The sequence below is a fragment of the Petromyzon marinus genome, chromosome 31 (genome assembly GCF_048934315.1).
Source record: "Petromyzon marinus isolate PM22_M1 ecotype Great Lakes invasive population chromosome 31, UKy_Petmar_22M1.pri1.0, whole genome shotgun sequence".
Lineage (NCBI taxonomy): Eukaryota > Metazoa > Chordata > Hyperoartia > Petromyzontiformes > Petromyzontidae > Petromyzon > Petromyzon marinus.
The window spans coordinates 4,407,626-4,433,643 of NC_133697.1; the positions used below are offsets into that span (position 1 = coordinate 4,407,626).

The 26,018-nt window shown below is 55.5% G+C and overlaps 1 protein-coding gene across 2 annotated transcripts in view; it reads right to left on the minus strand.

Moving 5' to 3' along the window:
- LOC116947702 (uncharacterized) overlaps nt 1-26,018 on the minus strand; it is a 109,196-nt gene that overhangs the window by 16,197 nt on the left and 66,981 nt on the right. For both annotated transcript variants that reach the window (XM_032963714.2, XM_032963712.2), the window contains exons 12-14: nt 8,559-8,693; nt 4,293-4,514; nt 386-886 (exon numbers count right to left, since the gene is read on the minus strand). In XM_032963714.2, the coding sequence (XP_032819605.2) occupies nt 386-886; nt 4,293-4,514; nt 8,559-8,693 (858 nt within the window). The remainder of the gene's footprint in view (nt 1-385; nt 887-4,292; nt 4,515-8,558; nt 8,694-26,018) is intronic.

Below are 26,018 nucleotides of genomic sequence, written 5' to 3' on the forward strand. Positions count from 1 at the left end.
TCCAACAACGCGGTGAAAACTAAATAAATAATACTACAACAACATATTCTTGGTTCTTTCGGTAAAGTCACGTCGAAGGGAAACAATAAAATAATAAAAATATAAAACAATAAAATGCTTACGACGTTTCGACTGCGACACAAGCAATCATCATCAGGTGTGAAAACCACAGCAAGAAAATTTGAAAAAAGTGGCGGGGTTTTTTTAATTTATTTTATTGTTTCCCTTCTACGTGACTTTACCGAAATAACCAAGAATACGAATCCCTGCAGTCACGAAAGCTTTAAATAAAAAATACAACAACAACAACGTGAAGTCGCCGTGAGTTGTGTGAAACGTTTCCCCCGGTGTCCCCGCCCCCCCCCACCCCCCAGCTGCCACTCGCCTGCTCCGGCGTGCAGCACCGCTGCAGCCGCGACTGCCAGTGCACGGCCTGGAGCACCAGCGCCTCCCACCGCCGCTCCATTCCCTCCGCCAGCCGCCGCACCTCGCCATCCTCTCCGGCCTCCTCCTCCGCCGCCGCTGCCTCTACCCACTCCTCGCCGCCCCCTTGCCGGGGAGCGCCGGCAACCTCCGGCCGCTGGGGCTCGCGAGCCGGAACCGTCCGTCCGCAAGGCCGTAGCTCGTCGCTCGCGGAAGGCTCAGCGCGAGTCCGGTCCGTCGGCCCGGGGGAGCCGTCCGGGTTTTGCGGTGGCCCGGCGGCGGTGGCGGTGGCGGCGGCGGCGCCGGGCCACGTGCCGTGGAGTGCGGAAGCCGAGGGTTGCGGCGCGGATCGGCCGCTGCCGTCGCTCCCGGCGGCGCTCTCCTCGTGCTCCAGCAGACGGTGGCACAGGCGCAGCAGGGCGCCCATGGCCCTGCGCCGCTGCCGGATCTGAGCGCACAGCGACTGGGGAGGAGCGGGGTGGCAACGCCGCGCACAGCACCACGGCAAGTCACGACATGGTTGATTTGCGTCGGCAGGCGAGAACGCGAGAGGCCAGGATGGAGTCTCCATTGCAAGAGCGACCTGGGTCACCAACATGTCAAATGATTAGAATGAATCTCATATAGAGGAGAGCGATGAAGCAAAATAGAAATCGGAGCAAACGCAACCGCGTCACGAACGCACTAAGCACGCCACGCGCCGCACATTGGCATACCACGTACAATAGCACACCGAACATTATACCACACACACACAGACGGGACACACCAGACATAACACCACACCACAACACCCAAAACATTATACCGTACTCGCACAATACAGCTTGCCAAACAATACCAATGTACACCACACCGCACATCCCACCACACCACCGCGCCAAACATAACACCACCCACACGGAGACAAGAGTCGCCATACCGCAGATCACACCAAATTAACACTTTGAAAATTATTTTAAAATATGATGGCGATATTCATTTCCTTCAAGCGCTCATACATGGGGCAACAATTAGATAAAAATGTAAATGTAATTATAGAATACATGTAAAATATTCGCCCATCGTACTTTCGCAAGAACGATGAGTCATTATGGGAGGAGCGGGAACAGGAGGGGAAACTCGCCCCCTGAGGCAGATACCCACCGTGGAGACGGAGCAACGAATCCATCTGTGTGGGTGGTACTCGACGGATCGTTACGTTGCAGATTTGTGAGAGATGGCGATGGCTTGCAGTGGCCCTGGTACAGCAGCGGATTAAGCATGGCCGCTGACGCAGCGTACTCTACGTTGAGTGCCTCGCATCGTACGTAGCCAACCGCGCTGACGATGACGACGCCAACGCCGACGGCGCCGCTCGGCGTGACGCGTCTCACGGGGCGACGCAGCCAGGTGGCTTACGAAAAAGAAGCTCAGTGGGCTTCACCTGGTTGAAATGTTTTTTTTAAAGTTTACTCTGAAGTTATTTGTTTACCTTTCCTGCGATGTGCACTCCAATTGTGTTTTTGTATTGGTTGTTGTAACTTTCTGAGCCGCCCCTACTGATCATCGGTTACAAAGCGCTTTCTAGCTCATCAGATGCCTGCACTTCAAATATAGATTATGATTGTTGTTTTAGATGCCTTCCACTGCAGATTTCAAAGGTGGCTTTTCCGATATTCAATTGGCTTTTTGCATTCCCAGTGACACGGTGCTTCCTCTGTTATAACCGATAATGATGATGAAGAATAAAAATTATTTTGAGTCGACTGCCGGGCTGTGCTTTATCGTCACGTCGTTCCAGGTGGTCGGCCTCGTTCAGTAAAGCCGCAGGTGGTGGCACTGTCGCCTGCGTTCTCTCGGGCCCTCCGCACGCTCGACACCCGCCACGTGGTTAAGCGCCGCAGACATCGGACAGCACTCGAGGGCCGACGACACGCCGGCACGTGGCGTCTTACCGCGGAACAAACCTCACCCCTCGCCTCCCGCCACGCGCGCACGATCGGCACCGCGGTACTCCCGGGGATGTAAACGTAACGGACGCACGCGGCACGCCTCCGCGGTGGGACGCGGACGCTCGGGAAAGACGGGGCCGGCTCGAGCGAGTGACGGGCGCTGCGAACGGGGGGGGGGGGTGGGGGGGGCGCGGACCGCCGCCGCTCATTTCGCACGCCGCCAATAATCTCGGATGCGGCACTTCAGAAACGCGCCGACAATTACTCGATGAAAATTGGTTCGTGCCTCCGTCCTCGGCCTTAAAAGCGAGAAGCGCGGGGCTGCCGCCCGGCGCAGTCCGATGCCTTCGTTAGGAGGAGCGCCACTTCGTTAGCCGCCTCGTTCGCTTTCCGCAATCCAGCACCTTCAATTACACGTCCCGGGCGCGGGGGGGGGACTACGCGATCGCGAGCTCGCGGCTCCCAGGGGTCGAGTGCCGGAGGAAGCGCGGCCTGGCGCTCAGCTGTCCGCGCGTTGCAGTACGCCCGCAATTTGCAAATGTGATCTGCGACTTTGATCCTGACCATCGATAGCTCTATGCGCCGGACGGACAGCCCAGTTAAATGTCAATTTTATTGAGGGGCTCCTGTGTGTGCAATTAGAACTTACATGCTTTGTCTATTTTTATTTATTTGCAGTGATTTTCTTACCCTTCCTATACTTTGCACTCCTATAATTTCTTTTGCATTGTGTAACTTTCTGATCTGCACCTGCTGGACATCTGTGAAAAAAAGAGCCTCATAGCTCATCGGATTCCTCCAGGACAAAAAAAGATTCTGATTCAGAGCGGTGAGGCGCGCGGGGCGTCGTGGCGACGGGTGACGTGGCGACGGGCGTCGTGGCAACGGGCGTCGTGGCGACGGGCGTCGTGGCGACGGGCGTCGTGGCGACGGGCGACGTAGCGACGGGCGCCATGGCGACGTGCGACGTGGCAACGGGTGACGTGGCGACGGGCGTCGTGGCGACGGGCGTCGTGGTGACGTAGCGACGGGCGCCGTGGCGACGGGCGTCATGGCGACGGGCGTCGTGGCGACGGGCGTCGTGGCGACGGGCGACGTGGCAACGGGTGACGTGGCGATGGGCGTCGTGGCGACGGGTGATGTGTGTCATGGCGGCGGGCGATGTGGCGACGGGTGATGGGGAGTGTTGCCATGGACGCGTTAGACGCCGCCGAATTGTTTGGAAAGCTTTGGCCGCCGTTGCCGGCCGTCACCATCCTGGGTCACTCTGCGCCTCTCGCTTCGTGATGGGGCGGCAATTTGTCCGCTTTCGCGAGATTTGTGCGGGCTCAGAGTTGCTTCGTTTGTGTTATTGTTGTTATTGTTTCAATCACTGTCATCATTGTATAGCTATAATCATCGCCATCATTGTCCTCATCATCGCCAACCTCATCACCATCATTCCCATCGTCACCACCATCATTCCCATCGTCATCACCATCATTGCAATCATCCGCTACTTCAGATTAAATGATGTGTGAAATGATGGCGTGAATCAGCTCGAGAAACAAGTGAACTAAACGTGGGACTTGTTCCCGAGTAAAATCAGCCGGAAAGACGAAGAAAGATCGTGGATGAGACGGTGACGCTCATGACAGTAACAACGATGAAAACATCACCACCATTCAGTAACACGAATGGTGATGACCATTTGCAAGACAGACGATCGGCACTGGTTACTCGTTTCTCGCACGCGCAACGGCCCGCGTGGGGCGGTGCGGTGGTGGCCGCGGGTGGAGCGAGGTTAACCACGGTGCCGGCGCCGGTGGAGACCGGCGCAACGGAGACAAAGGTCCCCCTCGTAGCCTTGAGGCTATTGGGGCAAACGCGACGTGTCGGGGCCCGGCGGCGGCCGCGGTCGCCCGCCCGCCCGCCCGCCCGCCCACGCGCGCGTACCTTGAAGCGGCCGACGTGAGCGTCCAGGTCGCGGGCGAGGTCTCCGTCGCCGGCGGCCGCGGCGTGCAGCAGCAGCTGCTCGGCGTGGAGGAGCCAGCGGCGCAGGTGGCGCACGGCGATGCCCAGGCGAGCGAGCAGAGCGGCCGCGTCGGCGCCCACCAAGGCCCGGATGGCCGGCGAGCCGCCGCCTTCCCACGGGGAGCACGTGTCCTCCAGCAACGCCTGCCGTGGGGGCGGGGCGGGGGGCGGGGGGCGGGGGGCGGTCAGTTTATTCGTTTAATTGCTCATTCGGTTCACTCGGTCGCAGATTCGTTTGCTCGCCCGTTTGCTCATTCTTATGGAAGCGTCCCTGCTCTACGGGACGTTACCAGGCTGCAGCGTGCACAACCATCTCTGGCGCGCGTTGTGACGGGTACTGCGAGCTCAGCCCGTGTCCGTCCGGTGCTCGCCGGGCTGCATTGCGCTGCCGGGTTGCCAAACGAATTTATTATTGCGAGGTCGCACTCGTTACGCACAAAGTGCTCACCACACGTGAACCACCATGCTTTGCTGATCTCGCCAAGAAGCATATATTTGGAATTCCCATGTTCTCCTCGTGATCGCGTGGATTTTGGTCTGGGTCCTCCAGTTTTCCCCTCCTTATTTGGAATCAACATCACTCGTTTAGACCATTCTCCTACTCGTTCCACGCGTGTGGGGTCTGCTGTCTTTGTCAACCTTCTCCACACTGCCCTGTCCGGCGCCATCTTTCTTCCCGCACCAGATCGCCCCACCTCTTTGTCTGCCTTCCTCTCGATCTCTTTCCTTCCACAAGCATCGCTTGCACCTTCTGACCCACACACACTTTCCCTGCTGCCTCTCCACATGACCGAACCACGCCAGAGCCAATTCTCTCTCAACTTCTCTGTGATTTTTATCACCTTGAGTCTTCATTTCTCACTTCTTCATTTCTCACCCTGTCCTTCCGTGTTAACCCCCACCCTCATCTCATATCCTCATCTCTGTGACTGACATCGCTTGGTCCGCCCTCTTCATTGTGCCCCAACAGCACTCGGCACCATACAACAGCACGGGCCTCACCAACGTCTTGTACTTTACACTACACTATACACAACACTATACACTACACTATACACTACGTTATACACTACACTATACACTACTACACACGACACTATACACTACACTATACACTACACTATACACTACACTATACACAACGTTATACACTACACTATACACTACTACACACAATACTATACACTACCCTATACACTACGTTATACACTACACTATACATTACTACACACTACACTATACACTACGTTATACTCTACACTATACACTACTATACACTACACTAAACACTACACTAAACACTACACTATACACTACACACTACACTACACTATAAACTACACTATACACTACTATACACTACACTATACACTACTACACTACACTATACACTACACTATACACTGCTATACACTACACTATACACTACACTATACACTACGTTAAACACTACACTACACACTACACTACTATACACTACACTATACACTACACACTGCACTATACACTACCCTATACACTACGTTATACACTACACTATACACTACTACACACTACACTATACACTACACTATACACTACACTATACACTACACTATACATTACGTTATACACTACACTATACACTACACTATACACTACTACACACTACACTATACACTACGTTATACTCTACACTATACACTACTATAAACTACACTATACACTACACTAAACACTACACTAAACACTACACTATACACTACACACTACACTATACACTACACTATACACTACACTATACACTACTATACACTACACTACACACTACACTATACACTACACTATACACTACTACACACTACACTATACACTACACTATACACTACACACTACACTATACACTACTATACACTACACTATACACTACGTTATACACTACACTACACTATACACTACACTATACACGACTATACACTACACAATACACTACTATACATTGCACTATACACTGCACTATACACTACACTATACACCGCACTATACACTGCACTATACACCACAGTATACACTACACTATATACTGCACTATACACGACTATACACTACACTATACACTACTATACACTGCACTACACACTACAGTATACACTACACTATACACTACATTATACACTACTATACACTGCATTATACACCACAGTATACACTACACTATACACCACACTATACACCACACTATACACTACACTATACACTACACTATACACTACTATGCACTACTATACATTGCACTATACACTGCACTATACACTGCACTATACACTACACTATACACTACGATACACTGCACTATTCACTACACTATACACTACAGTATACACTATACTATACACTACACTATACACTTTTCCCTTCAACCAAACGCGGACCCTCTTAATGGGATGAACCATTTCGTTGAGCTGTAACTTGTGATAGCCTAGCCGCTTCTGAAGAAGAGCTAGACACCTCAGTGGGCCTTACCTGCTCAAATAAAAATTACAGTTACAATAAACACCTTGACATTGCACTTAATTTCCTTGGCAATGAACAGCAGCGGCACTCATCTGGCGTGTGACCCCCCACCCCCCCACGCTCCTCATTGTCTCCATTCCTTAACCCGCCTCTTCCACTCCTACTCCCAAGATCCTTCTCTCCGTATCGAATATTCACGACGCGCGTGCGAAACGGCGCTCCCTGTGGGGCCGGGGGGTGGGGGTTGTACAGCGGCGCGGTTTTAGAATTCCCCCGCACGCTCTCCGCCCGTGAACCCCGGGGCCCTCTCCGCCGGCAGCAGCTGTCGCCCCGGGGTCTGCCCAGCCGGGAGTCCAGCTGAGCTCCGAGGCACCGGCGAGGCGCGCGCGGGCGCATGCCAAACGCGGCGAGGGCGCCCGTGCGCGCGCGTAGGGACGCGCAGGGGCACGCGGTCGCGCGTTGCGTGCAAAGACAAAGATCCCCCGTATGGCCTTCAGTGGGCGGGGAAAGTGCTGGTGGGGGGGGGGTGGGTGGCGCCACGCCTGGTCGCCTTTGTCTCCCACAGTGGCGATGTTTTACACACCGCACCGGGTACTCATTTGAGGCCGAGTCGACCTAGGGGAGGCCCGGGACCGGTTCAGATAATCGTCACTGGGCGTTGGCCGTGAGCGGGAATCGAACCCGGGTCGCCAGGTTCGTAGCGTAGCGTAGCGCGCTAACCGCTGCTACACTATGCGCGCACATTCGCACACACGTACACAAGCGCACACACACACACATACGGCCAGCCGCGGTGCTGTGCTACTTGGTGGTCGGCCGATGGCAGCGCAGCAATATCAATTGTAGTCCTGTACTTCTACGCTCCCCGCCTTCGCCAACCCGCGCTGCCGAGCAGGGCGGAGAAGTTGGCCGAAAGAGTCACGAGAGGAGGTCCTCATCCAGCAGTGGAGCGACACGGGGTTCTGCGACCGTCTTGGCAGGCAGGCGGCGGGCTCCCCTTGCCGTGCGTGGGGCTGCGAGGACCTTCAAGCCCGTCCCGGCCCGCGTCTCTAGCGTCAGCGGATTTGAGTTTTGTTTTTGTCGAGATGTAGCGGTGCGGAATTTGGGGCTCTGGAGGCGGGGTCACCTTGCGGCGCTCGCTCTCGGTGCAGCCCGTGCCCCCATGCCACGTGGCTGCTGTCACCGTCCGTGCCAAACCCGTCACGGCGCTGTGCAGCAGCAAAGAGCCGCCACCTCGCCCGTCCGCCCGCCCGCCCTGCCGCTAAATTACCGTGTATATCGTTCACAACTTCATCCAAGTGTTAATGGCAGGATTGACGTTAACACCGACTGACTGGACATCTGTGAGAAAAGAGCTTTATGGCTCATCGGATTCTTCCAGTATAAATACAGATTCTGAAAATATTCTGACTTTCATCATCATGTATGCACGTTGAACTTCTTTCGCACCGTACGCTGCCAATCATCAGCAGCGGATGGACATTCATGAACGTCATTTGTTGTTGTTTTTTTTGTAATTTGGTAACACCAGGTGGTGTGTTTGTTGTGGGAAAGTCAATATGTAAAAAAAATATTATACATCTATATCAAAATTCAGTGTGAGCACCTACACCAACGTGGTCCCTTACTACGAAAGTCGTCCAACGTTATGGAGCACGTATTGTGGAGCACGTGCTGCCACCACTCGCCTCTCACCTGCACCGCGTCCCACTTGCGGAGCAGAGGCCGGAGCCGGGCGTGGAGCCCCCCACGCCGATGACCCCCCGCCGCCGCTAGCACGGCGATCCGCTCCACCCGTCGTCGCCACAGCGGGAGCTCTGCGCCAAACACCTGCAGGCCGTCACGCACGCACCATCACCGCCACCGTCACCTCCACCGTCACCATCACCATCACCGTCACCATCACCGCCACCGCCACCGTCACCATCACCGCCACCGCCACCGTCACCATCACCGTCACCGCCACCGTCACCACCACCGTCACCGCCACCGTCGCCACCAATGAAAACCAAAGATACAAAGATCCCCCATATAGCCTTAACAGACTTTTGGGGCAAGTGCTGTTAGTGAGTAGCACCTATGAAGGCCGGCACGGCGCTGGTGTCGCTGGCCATGAACGGGAATCGAACTCGGTTCGCGGGGTTCATACCGCAGCGCACTAACCACTACACTACCGCTCCTCACTGCCACCGTCACCACCGCCACCCACAGGCTACCACCGTCGCCACCACCACCCACCCACCCACCTACCGGCCAACCACCACCACCACTCCCTACCGGCCACACGTACAAATTAAACCTCACTCAACCGATTTGTTTCCGTGTCAGCCTGTAATCATGGCTGTTAAGATTGCCATTTCCATTTTAGTCTCTCCTTGAAAGACTGTTGATGGAAATGGACATGCCAAACGTCGCACGTCGCGCGTGACGTTTGTGCGATTTTTTTATATATTTTTTTATTTTAATGCAATTTATAAAATCAGAGGGTTATTCCTATTTTTCTGGTGGGAGTATCTTGGCAATAATGGGAAAGTTAATGGGTCAGCGATACATTATCAGTTCCTGTTTAAAAACACACGCACGATAAGAGTAATTTATTTCATGGTCCGGGATTGATTGTTTAAGAAAAGTAAAATTGCTCAAATATAGAGCTATTGCTGCCTAAATTGTACGCTCTGTCAAAGTCCTAAATTGAACACGGTACATTTTTATCTCTGAAGAGTCTTTCAGTGGAACCATCTGACCTCATGTTGGTGATGTTGGTGTTGTTGATAATGTTGGTGTTGTTGATGATGATGGTGTTGTTGATGATAATGGTGTTGTTGCTGATGATGGCGTTGTTGATGATGATGGTGTTGTTGGTGTTGGTGTTGTTGGTGTTGTTGTAGATGTTGTTGGTGTTTTGATTTAAAGCTTTCGTGACTGCAGGGATTCATATTATTGGCTCTTTCGGTAAAGTCACGTAGAAGGGAAACAATAAAATAATACAAATATAAAACAATACAAATCTCACGACGTTTCGACTGCAAATTCGGTGCTCGACCAGGGCGGTTGGAAATCATTTGCGTGTTATTTTAGTCCCGTGGAGCCTCGTCACGCTCAATAAAATATCGCGCTGTCCACACCGACGCCGCCGTCGTCACCGCAGCAGCAGCAGCAGCAGAGCACCGCCAGCTCGACCGCGCTCGATGCCGGCTGCGGCGAGGGAGGAGTCGCTCCTCTCACGGACGGGCGCCCCGAGGCTCGTCATCGCGCGACGCACGTGGACCGCTCCGGGGCCTAACGGGCGCTTTCACGGCCACGGCCGGGGAATCCGAGCGGCGAGGTGCGCGCGAGTAAACGCGTCTGGAATCTGGCGTCAGATTTTCGTGTTTTTTTTTCTTCCTCTCACGTCCACGACCCCTCCCCCCAAACCCCTCTGCTCCGCACCCCTCCACCACCCAACCCATCCCCTCCCTCCCCCCAAATAAATAAGAGACGCTGCATCTCGAATAGTCTGCGAGTTTGCGTCCGCCGTTGTGACACACGAGCGCTGGGAAACACAACAGGCAGACGAACCGCGCGCACGCGTGGATTTCTGTAGCGCTTGCCAAACGTGTGCGTTCGTCCTGCGGAAGTTTGCGATGATATGTATTTACGTATATTTGTTCTTTTCGTTCCACGATCGAGCGATTACATGCGGAGCAGAATGACGGACGTTGATGAAGGCCGCGTCAAGTGGAGTGACGCCGTCGCGACGCGCCGAGAGGGCCGAGAGGGCTGGGATGACCGTCCTCGCGTGTTTTGTGTTGCTGAGATTTGGCCAAGCCTTTGTCTGTTGTCTATACGCTCAGGGTTACAGTCATTCCCAGCAATATTACGCCTGCTATTTTATTTACCAGCTATAGCCCACTGGTCTACTAGCTCTTTATTCAGAGGCAACCAGGCCACACATGATAGCTCATCGAAATGGCTGATGATAGCATCATCATCATCATCATCAAGCATGTTTCTAAATGTGTAGGGGAAAACCGGAGGGACGCGGAGAAAAATCCACGTGGCCACCGCGGGGAAAGAGAGAGAACAAGCGAATTCCAAATATACAACAGGGATTGTCAGGGTCCGGGATCGAACCCAGGACCCTGTGAACCAGGCGAGGGAAAAAGCATCACTCCACCGGGGCGCCCCAAGCTTTCGTGTGAAATTTCATGATCTTTTCGGTGTTCATCGTGACCCCCTGTTACAGGCAAACGGTCGGACCGACATAGCCGACACACTGACGCTTTCCACTTCCCCATTGCGTATTCCAATGACCCCCAGACATCGGAGTGTTCGTTCAGTAGGAGGTGGGACGCTCGTTCAGTGGGAGGTGGGACGCTCGTTCAGTGGGAGGTGGGACGCTCGTTCAGTAGGAGGTGGGACGCTCGTTCAGTGGGAGGTGGGACGCTCGTTCAGTGGGAGGTGGGACGCTCGTTCAGTAGGAGGTGGGACGCTCGTTCAGAGGGACGCTCGTTCAGAGGGAGGTGGGACGCTCGTTCAGTAGGAGGTGGGACGCTCGTTCAGTGGGAGGTGGGACGCTCGTTCAGTGGGAGGTGGGACGCTCGTTCAGTAGGAGGTGGGACGCTCGTTCAGTAGGAGGTGAGACGCTCGTTCAGAGGGACGCTCGTTCAGAGGGAGGTGGGACGCTCGTTCAGTAGGAGGTGGGACGCTCGTTCAGTAGGAGGTGGGACGCTCGTTCAGAGGGAGGTGGGACGCTCGTTCAGAGGGAGGTGGGACGCTCGTTCAGTAGGAGGTGGGACGCTCGTTCAGTAGGAGGTGGGACGCTCGTTCAGTGGGAGGTGGGACGCTCGTTCAGTGGGAGGTGGGACGCTCGTTCAGAGGGAGGTGGGACGCTCGTTCAGTGGGAGGTGGGACGCTCGTTCAGTGGGAGGTGGGACGCTCGTTCAGAGGGAGGTGGGACGCTCGTTCAGTAGGAGGTGGGACGCTCGTTCAGAGGGAGGTGGGACGCTCGTTCAGTGGGAGGTGGGACGCTCGTTCAGAGGGAGGTGGGACGCTCGTTCAGTGGGAGGTGGGACGCTCGTTCAGTGGGAGGTGGGACGCTCGTTCAGTGGGAGGTGGGACGCTCATTCAGAGAGAGGTGGGACGCTCGTTCAGTGGGAGGTGGGACGCTCGTTCAGTGGGACACTCGTTCAGAGGGAGGTGAGACGCTCGTTCAGAGGGAGGTGGGACGCTCGTTCAGTAGGAGGTGGGACGCTCGTTCAGTAGGAGGTGGGACGCTCGTTCAGAGGGAGGTGGGACGCTCGTTCAGTGGGAGGTGGGACGCTCGTTCAGTACGAGGTGGGACGCTCGTTCAGAGGGAGGTGGGACGCTCGTTCAGTGGGAGGTGGGACGTTCGTTCAGAGGGAGGTGGGACGCTCGTTCAGAGGGAGGTGGGACGCTCGTTCAGTGGGACGCTCGTTCAGAGGGAGGTGGGACGCTCGTTCAGTACGAGGTGGGACGCTCGTTCAGAGGGAGGTGGGACGCTCGTTCAGAGGGAGGTGGGACGCTCGTTCAGTGGGAGGTGGGACGCTCGTTCAGTGGGAGGTGGGACGCTCGTTCAGAGGGAGGTGGGACGCTCGTTCAGAGGGAGGTGGGACGCTCGTTCAGTGGGAGGTGGGACGCTCGTTCAGTGGGACGCTCGTTCAGAGGGAGGTGGGACGCTCGTTCAGTGGGACGCTCGTTCAAAGGGAGGTGGGATGCTCGTTCAGTGGGAGGTGGGACGCTCGTTCAGTGGGAGGTGGGACGTTCGTTCAGTGGGAGGTGGGACGCTCGTTCAGTTGGAGGTGGGACGCTCGTTCAGTACGAGGTGGGACGCTCGTTCAGTGGGACGCTCGTTCAAAGGGAGGTGGGATGCTCGTTCAGTGGGAGGTGGGACGCTCGTTCAGTTGGAGGTGGGACGCTCGTTCAGTACGAGGTGGGACGCTCGTTCAGAGGGAGGTGGGACGCTCGTTCAGTGGGAGGTGGGACGTTCGTTCAGAGGGAGGTGGGACGCTCGTTCAGAGGGAGGTGGGACGCTCGTTCAGTGGGACGCTCGTTCAGAGGGAGGTGGGACGCTCGTTCAGTGGGAGGTGGGACGCTCGTTCAGAGGGAGGTGGGACGCTCGTTCAGAGGGAGGTGGGACGCTCGTTCAGTGGGAGGTGGGACGCTCGTTCAGTGGGAGGTGGGACGCTCGTTCAGTGGGACGCTCGTTCAGTGGGAGGTGGGACGCTCGTTCAGTGGGACGCTCGTTCAGAGGGAGGTGGGACGCTCGTTCAGTGGGAGGTGGGACGCGCATTCAGAGGTAATTGACGGGGCCTGAAACGAGCGGCCAATTAGACCGTGACGGCGCCCCGGTGGTGGGGACGGCAATCTGGGGACTGATTTGCTTCTGATTATGCCGCCAGTAAAACCAAACTTCATGGAGCAAGGCGAGGCCACGTTTTCACACTTCAACATGGTATAAAGACATTGTTTTGTCGCGACCCGCTTTTTAGAACAAAATTAGGATTGCTGATGATTATGATGATTATTAAATGATTGCAGGGAATTACCGCGGTAATGGAATTCTTCGTGGGCAGCTCACGGTGTTGGAGGAACAGCGGGGGGGGGGGGGGCAGGAAGGGGGGCAGGCGTGCTGAACACAAAGTAACTGAAGACTTTGTAGAAGTGGTCTTGACAGGGGCCCCCCACATTTCACCAATTAATTTGTTTTCCCGCCACACACACGGCTGGCTACTTGGGAGGGGGAGAAGAAGCTGCGTTTGTTTTGATTCCCCTAAACCCAAAACCGGCAGCTACCCCCGGCCCCGCGAGGGCTGAGCCTCCTCGCCAGGTTTTGGTTTAATCTCCCGTGCGGCCCCAGGCAGGCGGCGCCCCGCACGGAGCAACCAACTGCTCACCGCACCAATAACCGCTCACCGCGCCAATAACCTCTCACCGCGCCGATAACTGCTTATCGCACCAATAACCGCTCACCGCACCAATAAAATATCATCGCACCAATAACCTCTGACCGCACCAATAACCTCTCACTGCACCAATAACTGCTCACCACACCAATAACCTCTTACCGCACCAATAACCTCTCACCGCACCAATAACTGCTCACCGTGCCAATAACCGCTCACTGCACCAATAAAATCTCACCGCACCAATAACCTCTCACTGCACAAATAACCTCTCACTCCACCAATAACTGCTCACCACACCAATAACCTCTTACCGCACCATTAACCTCTCACCGCACCAATAACTGCTCACCGCACCAATAACTGCTCACCGCACCAATATCCTCTCACCGCACCAATAACCTCTTACTGCACCAATAACTGCTGGCTGCACCAATAACCTCTTACTGCACCAATAACTGCTCACTGCATCCCACAACCACTCACCGCACAAACCCGGCGACCCGACTTCGATTCCTGCTCACGGATAAATAACATTGGCCAATATCTGAAGTGGTGCTGCGTCTCCCCTAGGTGGACTCAGCCTTAAAATAATTACCTGGTGTGGTGTGTAACCATCAGTATCCCAGAGAGTGCTGATGGTGTGGTGCTGTCCAACCACCCCATTGTGTGCTGTACCAGCCTTAATAGGGTAACTCGCTAACAACAACTGCCCCAACAGTCTGTGGAGGCTACACGGGGATCTCGATATTTGGACCTGTGCATTCCTCCGTGTGTGTGTGTGCTTATTATGGGTGTGTTTGTAACTTTGCACGTATGTCTGGATGTGTGCGTGTGTGTGAGGACGTGTGAGATGCCGCGCGTGTGTGGAGCGGTGGTGTAGCATTTAGCGCTACGCTGCGCTACGAAACCGGCGACCCGGGTTCGATTCCCGCTCACGGCCAACACCGGTGACGATTATCTGAACCGGTCATGGGACTCCCCTAGGTCGACTCAGCCTCAAATGAGTACCTGATGCGGTGTGTAAACATCGCCAATGGGGAGACAAAGGCGGTCGGGCGTGGTGTTGGCCACGCAACCCCTCGCGGGTGTACCGTGCCGGCCTTCATAGGTGCTCGCAAACAACGCTTGCCCCAACAGTCTGTTCATGCTGCACGGGGGATCTTTGTCTTCGATGCACGTGTGTGTGCTCGCGCGCACGCACAACTAACTCGTGTCACGTGCGCACATTTGCCAGCTCCAAAAAAGTTGATCTGAGATCGGCACCGGACAGGGCGACACCACGTGGGCCGGCAATCCGGCGAGGCGTCACGGCGTTTCACCCCAGCAACATCGGCAACATCGCCAACATCATCATCCTCATCATTGGGTCATGCCGCAATCGGCTGCTGAGAATGAAGGCCGCGGCAGAAACATCGCAAAATAAATAAATAAAGCATATTACAGATTTGTTTAAACCGCGGGGGCCTGCAGCAGCATTTGCTTGGCAGATGTTGACTACAGTACTCGGGGCGGTGAAAATGACACGAGGGGGTGGCGGGGCAGGGGGGGGGGCAGTGGGGGGGGGGTGGGGGGTACGTGGGGGTGGTAGTGGACGGAATGGGGGGGGCCTGAAAGGGGGCGGCAGGGAGGGGCTGGCGGAGAGGCCTCCACCAGAGAGGCTGCCACGTCCCACGGCATCGAGCTCGCAGCGCTGCCGCAGACACGGGAGTGTCATTGTGCGACGTCGGCACGCACATCTTCTCCAGGAACACCCCGCGATGAATGCCAAGTGGCAATAAAAGGGGGTTTAGCAGTAATGCTGAGGGGTTGTTTTTTTTCCTTCCTCGGTCTGGCGCTGGCCGCTAGAATTGTTCCTCTCGGTTTTGCGCTGGGATTTAATGAGCAGCGCGAGCGGAGGAGCGCATTCCTGCAGCTACGCAAATTCTCTCTCTCTCTTTGCTCTCTTTGCCAATTAAAACATTTCCAAGGGCATTATGGGTAGTAGTGGTAGTAAGGAGAAAGAAAAAAAACACCCCCTCCATGCAGGGATTGTTGGCACGGAACGTCGTACCCATGGCGACGCGCAGAATGGTAAAGCGGGCGGGCGGCTTGAGAAAGTGGGTGGGGTGGGTGGGGTGGGTGGGGTGGGTGGGGTGGGGGGCCCTCCGGCTTGGAGAACCGTCCGACGGAGTGGTGGGGAGCATCGCGAGGGGTCAGTCATGGCACAGAGCGATCAGTGCGAATCGGCCCGCGAGTTTAATATCCTCTAAATCCTGTTCCCACTTGAGGACGTCTCCGCGCCAACTTGTCGCTTCGCGTCCCCCGTCGCCGGCGTCAAGCCCCTTGCTCGTAGCTTGCCGCCAAAGGGTTCAGGTGAAGTTTGGTTTTCACCTTGGCGAGATGCCGAGATGACGTTGCGGGGAAGCTAGCGGGGCGAGCGACGCGGACGGCCACGGTGGCGGTGTGAGCGGGTGAAGGATGAGACACCGTTCCGTCACCGAAAACTTTAATTAAAATGTTTTTTCGAAGTAGGTGGGCGTCAACCGTGCCTGTAACGATGCACCCCTGCGGGCTCCTGACACCCATCCACCCACCGACCCACCCACCACAGCTTTAGGATCCAGGAGAGGCGACACGCCCCAGGGTCTGCGCAAACTCTCACCCAAGATATCCATGGGACCCAAGATGTCCACCCACGGCAGAATCTATCCCGCCAGATAATCTTCATTTCGACGAGTTGTTATACTTCGTGGCCAGTGGTAAAGACTAACACGTCACAGTGGCGGCCAATGGAGACGGGACGATGAAATCGGCTCACGTGCCGGTGCTGGATGGATCGCTACCCCGCAGCGCCCATGAGAGGTGGCCACAGCTTGAGGAGGCCTTTGGCCAGCAGTGGATAGATCATGGCTGACGACGAAGCTGCCGGCGATGAGCTTGAGTGATCGCGGTGACCAAAGCGCAGAATTCGCGGGAGGAGGAGGAGGCCTCGCGTTCGCGAACGGCGAAGGCGAGGCGAGCACTGCACGCGCGTGGCACTCAATCTCCGAATTCGCCACTCTCGCTGGCGCCGTTCGTTCCGCGGCGGTTGTCAGCGGCGGCAGCATCACCGCGGCAGCATCACCGCGGCAGCGGCAGTAAAAAAGCAACTGACGGGAGGCACGACGCCGACTAGCTTCGCCGATTGTCTCGTTCGGCGAACCTAGTCAGTTGCACACGCCGGTCGTCTCGTTCAGCGTGTGCAACCTTCCGTGACTTTGATGGACGACCGCGGTGCGTCACGAGACGAGTCCGGCCTTCATCAATATCAATTTGCGGCGGCTAACTGTCGTGGGAGGGAATTTTGTTCCAGATTTCTAATCAAATCCTGCTAACCACTGAAATCGCTCCGCCGCTACGGAAAACTTCATTAGGCCCCGCGCCATCGCGCGCCCGCTTCATCGCGCAGGTATCGGGCAATCTGCGTCGCGCATTAACCATCAAGCGGCACGATGAATTGCAAATGGACTTTGGGAACTTGCGCAACGTTGCCCATCTCATTTATCTTCCCCGGAATAATTTGATTTCGCTCTCGGCTCCGAGCCACGCCGCCTCGCAACGTCCCGTCAAACGCTCCGCGCCCCCCCCCCCTGCTCGCTGCTCCGAGCGCACGAGCGTTATGTTTCCGCGGACGGGAATCAATTTGCGCCCCTCCCCCGAACATCAGCCACGCAGCTCGCAGGCCCGAGCGTCGCGTTAATTACGCCCGACGATGGAGACGGTCGCCAACATTTTTTTTCTCTGCGAGTGGAAAGGAAAAAAGAGAGAGAGAGAGAAGAGAGAAAATTGCCATTTACTTATTTAATTAAAACAAAATCTTCATTGACACAAAGTCGGCTAAGCGTGAGGCGCAGGTTTCAGGGTTGAATGGCGCCACACTCCAACCGCTGCCGCACGCGCCGAGGATTCGGGGACCGGCCAATGGAATCTGACTTGACGAAAATGGTCCGAGGGTTCTCCGCATTTCGATTCTCCTTCTGCGCTATGGCTGATGCTGATGCGGAGCAACGTCTGAGGCGATTGAGCCAGGCGATTGCGTCAGGAGTGGTGGAGTGGGCACATCATCGCCGCTGCTCGTGAACCGGGAGTTGAGTCCGCGTTACACCATGGTGAACCGGGAGTTGAGTCCACGTTACACCATGGTGAACCGGGCGTTGAGTCCACGTTACACCATGGTGAACCGGGCGTTGAGTCCACGTTACACGATGGTGAACCGGGCGTTGAGTCCACGTTACACCATGGTGAACCGGGTGTTGAGTCCACGTTACACCATGGTGAACCGGGCGTTGAGTCCACGTTACACCATGGTGAACCGGGCGTTGAGTCCACGTTACACCATGGTGAACCGGGTGTTGAGTCCACGTTACACCATGGTGAACTGGGTGTTGAGTCCACGTTACACCATGGTGAACTGGGCATTGAGTCCACGTTACACTATGGTGAACCGGGTGTTGAGTCCACGTTACACCATGGTGAACCGGGTGTTGAGTCCACGTTACACCATGGTGAACCGGGCGTTGAGTCCACATTACACCATGGTGAACCGGGCGTTGAGTCCACGTTACACCATGGTGAACCGGGCGTTGAGTCCACGTTACACCATGGTGAACTGGGCATTGAGTCCACGTTACACCATGGTGAACCGGGCGTTGAGTCCACGTTACACCATGGTGAACCGGGCGTTGAGTCCACGTTACACCATGGTGAACCGGGCGTTGAGTCCACGTTACACCATGGTGAACCGGGCGTTGAGTCCACGTTACACCATGGTGAACCGGGCGTTGAGTCCACGTTACACCATGGTGAACCGGGCGTTGAGTCCACGTTACACGTTCCGCGGTGCTGTTCACGGTGGTGACCACAGTCGCCGCAGACTGCCGCAGAATTTTTAATCTTCCATTTATTCATCATCATGATCAAGTATCACCACATCTGCTGCTGCCATTATGGGCGTGCGGATTCGGTTTACGCATGACCGAATCAGAATATGAATTTATGTTCATATGTACGTACGTTGAACTTCTTTCGCACCGTACGTAGCCAACCGTGCTAATCGGAGGTTATTGCCCATGAACCTCGCGGAAGATCAAATCCGGGGGACCATCTGCGTTGTCAGCTCTTTCACGAGGTGCTTGTGACATCTTTTGAACTCCGTTTGGTTTTCCAAGCATCATCGTCGTCGTCACGGTTGAAGTTGCATCACTGAAGGGTCTACAAGGGGCGCTGGTGAGGGAGGCTGTTGAGAGCCTCGTTCGACTGAGCAATGGGCAAGCGCCTCATCGGCTCCTCCTCATCAGAATAAGAATATTAATTAATTTACACTGCAGGAGGAACCCGCTGAGCTAGGAAGCTCTTTTTTCACAGATGTCCTGCCGGCGCACGGGGCTAAGAAGGTTATAACAACAAAGAATACAAAAAAGACCACGACGGGAGTGCAAAGTGCACAGGAAATGTAAACAAATAACCCCAAAAACATACAAATTAAAAAAACATCCCCATCCAACCAGCCCGTGCGGAAAAATGTACACTCCCATTACGGGCGTTGGTGTCATGACAGGTCAAGCACGAACAGGGGCGGAGCCAGGATTTTGACTTTGGGGGGGCTGACTTCAATATTCTGAGATATCCAGTGTTTATGTTTTTTCAATGGGCACCACAAATGTATAAAACAACTTTTATTGGATTTGAACGCGGAGTTTATTAATAGGTCGGAGCCGCTGATGTGGCTAAAAAGTTCGACAAGTTCGAAAGGCTGCCGCACAAGCAGCCTGCTGGGCAGCAGCACAAGGTGGCAGCCTGCAGGGCAGCACAAGGTGGCAGCCTGCAGGGCAGCACAAGGTGGCAGCCTGCAGGGCAGCACGAGGTGGCAGCCTGCAGGGCAGCACGAGGTGGCAGCCTGCAGGGCAGCACACAAGGTGGCAGCCTGCAGGGCAGCACAAGGTGGCAGCACACAAGGTGGCAGCACACAAGGTGGCAGCCTGCAGGGCAGCACACAAGGTGGCAGCCTGCAGGGCAGCACGAGGTGGCAGCCTGCAGGGCAGCACGAGGTGGCAGCCTGCAGGGCAGCACAAGGTGGCAACCTGCAGCATTTTGCAGCAGCCGGATATCCGGTTATCCCGATTACCGACTTTCCCAAAATTTCAGGGGGGGCTGAGCCCCCCCCAGGTCCCCCTGTGGCCCCGTCCCTAAGCACGAATGGCTTCCTAGAAAGTGGCAATTCCTATTTTTTTTTAATCAAACCGTGATGGGCTGGGATGAGCGCGAGGCTACAACGGGAAATTCTGTCCGCTAAACGCCGGCGACCGCTCTGTGATTAACTTTGAGAGGGGGCCCAATGGCGGGTATTGGATTGTGGGGGTCCCTCTTTAGGCATTCCACTCCTCTGTGCACGTTCGGTTCCTTCCCTCGATCATTTTACTGACAAAGACAAAGACCCCCCGTGTAGCCTTAACAGACTGTAGGGGCAAGTGCTGTTAGCGAGCACCAACGAAGGCCGGAACGGTACACGAGGGGGTGGGTGGCCAGCAACACGCCCGACCGCCTTTGTCTCCCCAGTAGCGATGTTTACACACCGCATTAGGTACTCATTTGAGGCTGAGTCGACCTAGGGGAGGCCCAGGAATGGTTCAGATAATCGTCACCGGTGTTGGCCGTGAGCCGGGTTCATAGCGCAGCGCACTAACCGCTACACCACCGCTCCCCACCACCACCACCCACGCCCGATGAGGGCAAACGCACCACTCTCATCCCACCTCGGTCATTTCAGTTCTGCTTTTTTTTCTTTTTGAATGTGACGTACGGAACGTGAAGCTAAGCCCGACGTTAAAACGAAGATAACTTATTGCGTGCATTCGCCACCCCCCCTCCCCATACCCACGGGGAATACGCGCAGCGACGCTGCCGCTTTAATCATTTAAATCACAGGACGGGAGTCATCGCAGCGCCGTGGTGCTGTGCTTCAGCCTCGACAGAGCGGACGATCAGAATTTAGCGCATTCCGCGGGTCAAGAGGTCGCTCCAGAAAAGATGACGCCCGGTGCCGATGAAAGTTCTCGAGATCTGGTCACTCACGCACGCCTGCCACATTGGCAGCCGCACCTCTTGCTTTCAAAACACAGCGGAGGTTAGAAAGTGCCCCACATATTCCGGAGAGTACGGCACTGTAGTATCCCGATTTACGTCTCACCCCTCTAACGCTGTTTCGCAAACACGTCGTCGCTTTATGGACGCCGCCGCCACCACCACCTGATTTTGCGTCGCCTCAACAAACCTCCCCCACCCACACTTAGGTCGCCAACAGCATCGTGCGTTACCTGTTGCCTCTCGGCCTTCGCCTCCACCCTGTAAGTAAATCCTCCACCCTGTAAGTAAATTCTCCACCCTGTAAGTAAATCCTCCACCCTGTAAGTAAATCCTCCACCCTGTAAGTAAATCCTCCACCCTGTAAGTAAATCCTCCACCCTGTAAGTAAATCCTCCACCCTGTAAGTAAATCCTACACCCTGTAAGTAAATCCTCCACCCTGTAAGTAAATCCTCCACCCTGTAAGTAAATCATCCACCCTGTAAGCAAATCCTCCACCCTGTAAGTAAATCCTCCACCCTGTAAGTAAATCCTCCACCCTGTAAGTAAATCCTCCACCCTGTAAGTAAATCCTCCACCCTGTAAGTAAATCCTCCACCCTGTAAGTAAATCCTCCACCCTGTAAGTAAATCCTCCACCCTGTAAGTAAATCATTCACCCTGTAAGTAAATCCTCCACCCTGTAAGTAAATCCTCCGCCCTGTAAGTAAATCATCCACCCTGTAAGTAAATCCTCCACCCTGTAAGTAAATCCGCTTCGATTGACGTCGTTTCGATAGTCGTCGTCACACCAGGATTGCATCCTCCTCCCCCTCCCCCCGACGTAAACCGGGGGAATTACTGCAATGATAAATACGAAGGGTCCTGCATCCCCTGCGTTCATCCGTGACCCCCCTACCCCCTCCCCCCATCTCCATCCCCTTGCTTCGTGACCCCGCTCCGCTCTCGTACCCCGACCCCCCTACGTCCCCGGCGTTCCCTGCGGGTCCCTCCACCTGGAGGCCGGGCCGGCAAAGCCACGGCGGCTCTTGGGGACGATTGGGGGGGGGGGGAGCACGCGCATCTGTTGACAAACCGCGGGGGCGCGGAGGAGGCGAGGGCTGAACGGTGCGCTTGCGACATGCAAATGAGCCGTGCCATCGTCTCCGTGTCCAGGAATTCCCAGGAGCCTCGCCGCGCGTTGAACCCTCCGGCTCCCTCCCCCACCGCCCCCCCCCCCCGGCTCCCCCCTCCACCCACCCCTCCCGAGCAGCGCCAATCAGGCCCGGCGAGCCGGCGCTCGCACAGAGGCGTCGGCGCTGACACAAAGCGGCCCTGACAGCTATTTTTCTGCGCGGCCGCATTTGCATGAGTTCCCCCCTGATTAAGTTGCCGGACAATGAATGGTGAGCGCAGTCTTTATTCTAATGAGGTGCGTGTCAAGGTCAATGGGAGGGATGCTGACGAGGTGGCGGGGTGGTGGGGAGGGGGAGGGGGGCTGGTGACTCCGTCTCTGAGCCAGGCGCTCTCTCTGTCCGTCACGCGGCGGGCCTCACTCGCGCTCATGGCCACAAGCGCTCGCCATGAACACCGCACGCGTGCGCTCGTGCGCGCACAGCAGCAGCAACAACGGCAGTGACGTCACCACGGAGCTTGTGCCAGGCTAGGTGCACCATGAGGCCACGTGAAGTGTCGGCAGGAGGTCACACGGGACAGACCCAGGTGCCATGGGCTGACCGACCCAGATGACTTGCAGACGCATCAGCTGTCCTCGCCACTGTGCCAACTCGCAGACTATTATCTACCCGGCGCTCGTTGTTGTGAGCGTCGCTCCTCCGCCCTCTGTTGTTGCTGGAGGGCGACTGCCTCCAACTCACCAGTGATATCCTTCACAAGCCTCCTCCTCCTCCACGGAGATTGATCTTGACACCACTGGTACCAGTCACCGGCAAGTCCAATCAACTCCACACCTTTCCGTACCACATCAGCTCTTCTCTAGCCCGTGCCACGCCCCGTGTATGTGTGTGTGCGTGTGTGTGTGCGTGTGTGTGTGTACGTGTGTGCGTGTGGGGGGTGTGTGTGTGCGTGCGTGCGTGTGGGTATGTGTGTGTGCGTATGTCTGTGTGCGTGTGTGTGGGGTTGTGTGTGTGTGCGTGTGGGTGTGCGGGTGTGTGTGTGTGTGCGTGTGGGGGTGTGTGTGTGGCCTCTCCCCTCATGGCGTCTGTGACCACCACAGTGGCTAAACGGGGGCTCTGGACGGGTGCGAGGGGCTGGTACCCCTCCACCTTCAAAAAATTACCACGAAACCACGACTTAAATATATAACTAATAAGCTTGTGCCGGGGGCCCCGGGGGGAGGCGTCTACGATGTCTCCTGGCCAAACCCCAATTGGCGGAGCCAGGAGATTGAATCTCTACCCTCGGGGCTCCTCCAGAAACAACGAAAAGCCACTACGGGTGGCCACGTGGAATGTTCGAACGCTCACTGCAGAGGAGAGGCTGCCACTCCTCTGTCGGGAGCTGGACCGGTACCGCCTGGTTCTCTGTGGCATTCAGGAGGTCCGGTGGACCGGTTCTGGCTCCTGCCACCATGAGGGGTGGACAGTCCTCTACTCGGGGCAGCAGACTGCCAAACAACAGGGTGTGGCTCTTCTTTTGAACAAAATAATGAAGGGTGAGTGGGAGCGTGACGGTGAGGTGTGGGAAGCTGTAAGCCCCAGGCGACTTTGGGCTCGCCTACCCATCAACCGGAGGAAAGGAGTGATGGTCGTGGTTACTTAAGCCCCCACCGAAGACGAACATCCGTGGAGAGATGCAGGCAAATCGAATGAGTCAGATGCCTTCTATGACCTCCTGTCACAAGTGCTGGCTAAAGTGGCCCCTCGGGATAGAGTCATCTTGTTGGGTGACTTCAATGCCCGAGTTGTTCATGATGCTGGCACCTGGTCTGGAGTGATTGGAGGGCATGCGCCAGATCAGCTCAATAACAACGGTAGGAGGCTGCTAGATTTTTGTGCAGCCCATGGGCTTGTAATTACCAACACACTGTTCCAGCATCGGCGCATCGACAGAACATTATGGATACATGCCGGGTCCAAGCAAGAACATCTGCTGGTCTACATAGTGACGGACCAGCGGATGCGAGCCCATGTCCTTGACACCAGGACCTACCGTGGAGCTGATCTGCCCTCTGACCATCAACTTGTCATCTGTAAGATGCGCCTGCCATTCTTCCACTCCGGTGGTGGGTGTACACCCAGGACCCGATTCCAACCTAAAGTGGCCTGGTCTCAGTTAGCTGATGAAAGTTGCAAGCGAGAATTTCATCATCGCTTGCGGCTGGGGTTGGCATCGTCCCCCACTCCACCCGATGTCGAGGGTAAATGGGCGAGGTTTAGGACTGTGACTCATGCAGCTGCAATGGCTGCTTTGGGTACGCGGTCCAGACCTCCCCAGAGACCCTGGCTGACAGAGGAGGTGTTCAGGATAGTTGAGAAAAAGCAACAGGCCCACTGTCATCAGCTACAGAATCCCACGTCAGCGAATGAGGAGGCTTACCGCAGCCTTCGCTCGGAGGTTCGGAGAGCCGTGAGGTGCTGCAAAGAAGGGTGGTGGTCGCGGGTTGCTGAAGAGATGGAGTCTGCCTCAGTGGCCCGCGATCACAAATCTCTATTTAACTCCATCAAAAAAGTAACCTGCAGCGCCACACCTATTACCATCATCAAGGAAAAAACGGTGTTCCAATCTCCGACCCCCAGGAACAGGTTTGCAGATTTGCTGAGCATTTCTGTGAGGTCCTGGGGGAGGGGAAACCCCTCAGCCAGGAAAACATCATGGCACAAAATGGGGATGACCCTGCTGAGGCTGCAGTGCCTCAAATATTGGAAGAAGTCACCCCCTGTGAATGGCTGATTGAGGTACCATCTGTTGTGGAAGTACTCAAGGTGATCCGGAGTCTGAGACCAGGAAAGGCAGCGGGTGGAGATGATCTCCCAAGCGAAATGCTGGGAGGGTGGCGTTTGTGCACAGACTGCCCTATATGACATCATAACAACAGTCTGGACCACTGGACGGGTTCCGCAGGATTGGAAGGATGCCCTGGTTGTCCCCCTCTTTAAGAAGGGGGACCGCACAAACTGTAACAACTACAGGGGCATCTCACTCCTCAGTGTGCCGGAAAAGGTCCTGGCATGGATTATTAAACATTGCCTTGCCAGGCACGTTGAGCTGAGGCTTGCGGAGCCCCAATGCGGTTTCACGAAAGGGCGGTCCTACACAGATGCCATATTTTCTGTCCGTCTGCTACAGCAGAGGTGTAGGTAATTCCAACAAGACCTACATCTCTGCTTTATTGACCTGGTCAAGGCCTATGATACCATCAGTAGGCCTGGGCTCTGGGTTGTGCTTCGTGCTTTTGGAGTCCCTGACCCCCTGCTCACGATCATTAAGGACCTTCATGGTGGTGAGCGGGCCAGGGTAAAACTACGTGGCCGGGAGTTAGAGCCATTCCCTGTACACCTTGGGGTGCGACAGGGATGTCCTCTGGCTCCCACATTATTTAACATCTATTTTGACCACGTAGTTCATGAAGCCTTCAATAGCTGTACCAGAGGAATCTCCATATGGTACAGATATAATGGGAGGCTGATCGATGCCCGGGTGTGGTCAAGGGATGGCTCCCTATTGCTCAACCACGTTATGTATGTCGATGATTTGGTAATAGCTGCTCATTCAGAGGAGGAGTTGGAGACGCTGCTGCTGAGACTGGAGCGTGCCACTAAGAGATGGCGCCTTACCATCAGCCCCACCAAAACTAAGCACCTGCCTGGGTATTTTGTACCATCGGACACTCCACTTCCACAACTCCCAATCGGCGATGGGGCAGTTGTGGAGAGAGTGGAGAGTTTCCCATACCTGGGCAGTGTGCTTATGACTGGCTCCAGTTTAACAGCAGAGGTCTTACTCCGAATCAGTCGAGCAGCAATATCTTTTCATCGGTTGCGTAACGCTGTGTGGAAGCTACCTGGTCTGTTGCTCCGCACTAAGCTTCAGGTCTTCTCGGCCACAGTCATTCCCTCCCTTCTCTACGCTTGCGAAACGTGGACCCCCTTAATGGAACATCTTCGCCGGTTATAAACATTTAGGCTAGCCTGCCTACGATCCATCCTG